The sequence below is a fragment of the Myxine glutinosa genome, chromosome 13 (genome assembly GCF_964187855.1).
Source record: "Myxine glutinosa chromosome 13, kmMyxGlut1.1, whole genome shotgun sequence".
NCBI classification, from domain to species: Eukaryota; Metazoa; Chordata; class Myxini; order Myxiniformes; family Myxinidae; genus Myxine; species Myxine glutinosa.
In genome coordinates, this window is record NC_136273.1 from 26,930,117 (window position 1) to 26,936,346 (window position 6,230).

Below are 6,230 nucleotides of genomic sequence, written 5' to 3' on the forward strand. Positions count from 1 at the left end.
TTCACAAGGCCCGTGATGCCTATCGGCTCCAACCTTTTGATATTTGATGATCCTTTCAACAATCAATTTGGTTTTTTTTACACTGAATGGAAAACTTCTAGGGAGGGAATGCCAATTCTGAATATGGCAGTTCCGAAGAGGTAATTGGCTACGCATAGCACCAAAATGGCCGCCGTATGATTTTTCAGGTTAAAACTATGAGTGGAGTGAAACCAGTGTTACGGATTTGTCACTTCCGTTGTTGTGGTTCTCATCCACTGTAAACATTTTTGGTTGCATGTACTATTATTGTTATCGTTTAAGTGAATTGGAGATAACTGTTTTCAAAAGGTAAAAAAAATTAATGTTTTAAAAAGAAACCGGAAACCGGATCGGGAACCGGACGAAGAAGAGGGGAAGAAGAGGGGAAGAAGAGGAGGAAAAGGAGGCGGAGCGAGTAAGGTGGAGCAGAAGCCGAGCTGCTTCGAGGTCTTGAGCAAACGCTGGCGAACGGGGGTCACGAGTGAACTTTGGGTTTTCTGGGAAAGGGATTCCTGCGACAGAGTTGTTATCGCTGTGACAGATAAACCTGCGTGTCAGGTTTTGCGGTCGATTCCGAAGAGAATCATTGGAGTGCCGTTACGTCTCGAGTACGGGCCCGTTGGCCGTTTTGCCTTGCGCCCGATTTCGGATCGCTCCAGGTATTTCACCTCGCTCCAACCATTTCAACGCATCCAGCCGTTAGCCTGGTTTGCATGTGTAACGTGGATTTTGAGTGGGAACTTGCGGTTCGCCGTGTGGGGAGCCGTTGAACATCCATACCCGAAGGTGTGATTTCCAAGTTGCCTCATGAGGGTACCTTTGCCCATCTTTGGCAGTGTGACCGTCAACCGAACGGGATTCTGGTCTCGATACAACATCGTTCTGACGATCACTGGAGCGTGGATCGACTTTGGCTTGAAGCCGGGACAGAGACATTGGGAATGTTCTTTTCGCTCACTTGGAGCACAGCGAGTTATATTGTACGAAACTGATGGTACCATCATAGGAATGATATATTAGTTGTACAATTGATTAATATTGTTATTGCTGTTATTCTTGTGTGACCTTAATACAATACTTGTTTGTTGGTAACAATTGGTGTGGTTTCACCATTGATCTTTGACACACAAAATAACACATCTTTCTGCCGTGACTCCTCTCGGGGCTCGGAGGTACACCATGACCGGGGTTTGGGGAGGAGCACGTAATACCAGCTGTCCAACCAATGGGTGAAAATGAGCGTTACACATGGATAGACAAGCGTATTATTATATAGATATAAGAGGAGTGGGCAATCCAACTCAGGTGTTTGCCAGGTGAATGCAGATTGAGTAATCTGCACAACGTTGCATTTCGAGTAAGTTTATTTCCAATCATTAATGCAATAATGTCTTGCATATAATTTTGTCTTGTTGGATGAATCACCAGTTTTATCAACTTATTATAAAGAGACCTTTATCCTCTTACCTTATCAAAGTGCAATGGAACCAGTTCTGAGGACCCATTATTAGGAGTAGGAACCACTTTCACCCAAGAAGCGTTCTTCGGCTCCAATACCTAAGGAAAATGTCAATTAAAAAACTTGTGGAATTTTTAAAATCATCAAAGTACTACTCTCGATGTGTTCGATCGTGCATCTTGAACATGCACAGTTGCGACAACATCCCTTACCTGTTCACCTTACCGATTGCAGCTGGGAATTGAAAACAAGTTAAATTGATTTACCATTTATGAAGAACAATGTTCCACCAACAAACGAACATGCAGCCAAATGGCCATTCCAGAGATTGATTAGCTTACGTGCACAAAGCGGGTTGTCAAGCAAAACCAAAAACCACAATTACAAGATGAGGCAACTTCCTGTACATTTGAATCTTTACATGAAGATGCAAAACCTTACATCTAATACTACTAATATTACAACTATTACCAAATACTTTAAACATTCCATCGGCGTTCAATCCAACGTTCTTAAGGGGTCTCCTGGGGAAAGCTTTGTTTTGACCAAGAACTTCCAAGAAGATATGACAGGGATTTGGAATTTTTCCAGGGTGCTGGAGGGAACTCTCATACTCTTCACAAAACACCCTGTGGGACCTTCACTGCCAAACAGGTAATGCTAGCATACCGGACAGTCAGCTTAACGTCCATCCGAGGGACGGAGCACCGTCCTTGCTGTGAAACACCAATCCAACAAGTCTATATTCGGGTCAGCAATCGAACACAGAACAGCCAATTCTAAAGGTAAGTGTGTGTCCTCAACACAATCCTATCCGGCTACGACATACCATAGACATAGGGGCAATACCCCTGGCGCTCACCTGGTAGAATAAACAGTATACAGTAGGCCTATACACCGACTAAGGGTATTTTAAACCAATTTCAATGGTTGCTAGAAGACAGGGCAGCATGCAGAATCATACTAACATAATCATAAGACCTTAAACAAACAAAGAAAAACATACCTATTTTGAGAGGCAGCCCACCTCCCCCCAACCCCATGTACCTCCTAAGACCCCAATTTTTCTAATGCCTTGAAAAAACATTGGTACATGACGTGTGATGAAGGTTGTGGTGAAGTTTCATCAAAATTGTGTGTGTAGTTTCAGAAAAGAAACCAAATACCTATTTTGGGGGGGGGTCAAACCTGGACCCACTTTGACCCCCCCCCCCCCCAAAGACCCTCTTAGCCTTTGATTTTGTTAGTGCCATGAACAAACTTCAGTACATCATGAGTGATGAAGATTGTGGTCAAGTTTCATCGAAATTGTGTGTGGTTTGAGGAAAAAGCAAATTCACATTTTGGGGGGTCAAACTTGGATCCACTTTGACCCCAGTAAACCCCCTTAGACTCCGAGCTTTTTTGAATGCCGTGAACAAACTTCAGTCAGAACACAACAAATATCATTTGTGCCAAATTTGGTCGCAATCCCATCAGCGGTTTCAGAGAAGAAGTTTCAAGTGTTTATGGACGGACAACTCGCCATCACCTAAGCTCCACTGAACTTCGCTCCAGGTGAGCTAAGAACTAGAACGGTACTCGTTGGACCCATACCTCCGCCAGGTTGAACAGTTTATTGTTTCTATCCCACCGATAGGCCGGATCTGGATTCGGACCTGAACCAAAATCAAATCGGATGTTTCTTGTCACCTACCCAACTCATCCACCAAGTTTTGTCAAAATCCGTCCACATTCTTTTGAAATATCATGTTATATATCGATTGTGGCCCCATCACTCAATGGTGAAGAATCACTTTAAAACTTTTAAAATCCTTGTGTCCGAATCTTCACCAAAATCGAATCAATTCGTCCTTGTCAGATACCCAACCTGTCCACCAGGTTTCGTCCGAATCCGTCCACAACTTTTTGAGACATCCTTCTCACAGAGAGACAGATAAACAGACAAACGTGAAAACAACTTTGTCCACATTCGATGACGGAGTTAAAAATAGTTAATTAAATAAATATTTGCAGCGTTCGCCCAAAGATGGTCACGTGATGTCTCCTCTCCTGGGGGAAGGTAATTGACACCCGGCACGCGATGCTTCACAGTCCGAGACGAAGATTTCCCAATCGTTTTGTGATGCAAACTTTGGGGTTAAAAATAAAACGTTAATTGTTCATACATTTCATTCACTTGTGACCAGGTAACCCGATCAAGTGCGGTTTGCTTCGGTGTACGTGGCAAGTTCACTTGTGCCATCAGACATTACGAGGGGTATTCGTTAGGCGAGACCGGTCGAGGCTCATGAAGCAGCCAAGCGAGGCTTACGTGCCTACCCGTGCGTACTCGAGGAGGCACCTGACGTGCACGGACCACCGTTGGGCCAGCCACGCAATCAACTGCAACGCCACCGCCACACCCAGAGCCAGCTCGAACCGAGGTAGGCCGCCCGCCAGCACCGTATGTAGTCCCGCTCCGACCAGTGCGGCCAGAACACCGGGCGAGAAACGAAACAGCGCGGCCCGTGGTTCGCACAGCACGATTTCCCGCACCAGCTCGTCAGGGACCCTCACGGGCGCGGCCATCTTGGCCTCACGAGCGTCAAACGAACTTCCGTTTCCTGGCGATTTTTCACAGAAAAAAACCTTCATAGTTTCTACTTTCGCTTGGTATATTCAATACGTATGATCAAATAATTACGATTTGCGTATATCGTACTTGTTTTACCTTTCAATTCAATTGTTTGCTTAAATACGTCGCGCGAGGATCGCTGATATTTTAAGGATTATTTTAAGGATCGGATCGCTGATATGGCCTCAACTTCAAGGATCTTCAACATTTATAATATTAATATAGACATATGCACATTGATCATCCGATTTCACATCCCATTCTCGATGAAGACGGTGAGCTCCTGTTTGTGAGTTACCAGGATTGAGGTTTGCCGACACATTTCGTTCCTCCAGCTCCAAATCGTTATTGAGGAGTATATGACACAAATTTAGAAAGGTTGTGACGCACCATTCAATATTCGACACGTTTAGCCCATTTCTGGCCCGTAAAGGATTTTTTGGACAATCATTTGGGTTTTCCGTGACTAATCGTCAGGACCGCCGCGATTAAGCGGTTGAAACGTGAAACTTCCGGTTGAAACGCAGCTTCAACGATCGTTGCCTTCGAGATGTTGCCTTATTCCATATTCGGTCCGGCAGAACATGTCTCACTTGGTCGTGTGATTTCCACTGAACATTCAAGTTTGTTTGGTTTAGATTCCGGCAGTTTTTTTTTTAAACGCCAGCAGGGGGCGATGCATCTCAAAGCACACCGTCCTGATGACTGATGAGGTCCACAACCAACCAACTGATGAGTGTCCTTTCGTTTTATACCTATCCTGCCTCCCCCCAGGCCCTCTCCCTCCCACACATCTCCCGATGTCCCTGCTCTCAAATGTTGTGTTTGTGTGCTTCCTCCCCTTCTCTCCCCATCTTGTCTACCGCTCCCCTTTTTATATACTTTGTTTGCTTGTTTGTTTGATTTGTTTGTTTGATAAATATTAGCTCTTTCACGAGCCTCGACTCTGTATCCAAAAAAAAAAAAAAAAAAATTGGTCATCCCTACTCGACTGATATTTGTTTGTGCATTTTCTGAAATGATGTTCAAATTATGTGGCCTGTTCCTTTTAAAAGTTAATGTTCCTTTGTTTTTGTGCATTTTGTTTTTGTATACCGTACAGATATCTAGGCTCATGAAGGAGCTGAACGACAGAGGGCAGCAGCTTCACAGCAGGCTGACATGCCTTCCAGAGAGGAACAAAGGAGAACAAGGAGACAAGGAAATTTTCGGTGAGTGGATCAGTGGCAGAAATGAAAGGGTTGAGGTCTGTGAGAGAAGAAAAGAGCAGGGATGGCTTTGAGATGCAAGCATGAGGTGACCATGGGCAGCACTCTTGAATGATTGGAGGGACGGGCACGAGAAAACATATAGTTTCTGAGTCTCTCCCACAGCCAATAACCTAGAGGGATGGAGGTGAACGTCTGGCTTGTAATAGGGAGGGAAGCAGGTGTCAGGATTCTGGGAGACCAGGTTACACTTGGGCAGGTCATGGGAGATTCATTTCAGTTTGGAGATGAGGATCCTGCTCTATGGTATTGGATCTTTGAATGTCACGATTAACTAAGGGAGGTTGGTCACCAACTGAAATGTGGCGCACTGGTATCGCAGTGTGCACCGGGATATTGTCGTGTTATAGTTGTCTTGCATTTTATTTTTATCCCCACGCTTTAAAAAAAATCGGGAGATATTGTAATCGGCCCTGTCTCCGTCCGTCTTGCTATATGTCTGTCATACGATCTCCGAAGTGGTTGTGCAGAAATTCATCAAACTTTGTAGTTATGATCACCACATTGCAAGAAGGTGTGAGAGCAGTATCTTTTTTGGTGCCACCCCCTGTGGCCTTGGGTTAGGTCAAAAGGTCAAATACCATAAACTGCAACCTATGGGCACATTTTAAAACTTTTTTGTTATGAAAATTTGTAAATGAAATCACCATTGGGGGACACATGAAATATGTAACGATTGTTAGGATTTGAACCCCCATGTCCCAGGGGTGGGGACTTGAAGTCACAGGGGTCAAAACAGAAGATTTTATGAAAAACACAAACGTTGATATTGGGTCATTCCTGTTGGAACTTTTTTTTCCCATCTTTCGACCTTGTTTTAGGTGGCTAGTGTGGGGATTTGCGATGGCGCGCCATCGACTTCGCA

The 6,230-nt window shown here is 44.5% G+C and overlaps 1 protein-coding gene across 2 annotated transcripts in view; it reads right to left on the reverse strand.

Moving 5' to 3' along the window:
* Positions 1-4,083, reverse strand: part of ATP13A1 (ATPase 13A1) — a 63,268-nt gene extending 59,185 nt beyond the window's left edge. For both annotated transcript variants that reach the window (XM_068134042.2, XM_068134041.2), the window contains exons 1-2: positions 3,803-4,083; positions 1,489-1,578 (exon numbers count right to left, since the gene is read on the reverse strand). In XM_068134042.2, the coding sequence (XP_067990143.2) occupies positions 1,489-1,578; positions 3,803-4,051 (339 nt within the window). In that variant the 5' untranslated portion in view covers positions 4,052-4,083. The remainder of the gene's footprint in view (positions 1-1,488; positions 1,579-3,802) is intronic.
* Between the last annotated feature and the right edge of the window lie 2,147 nt (positions 4,084-6,230).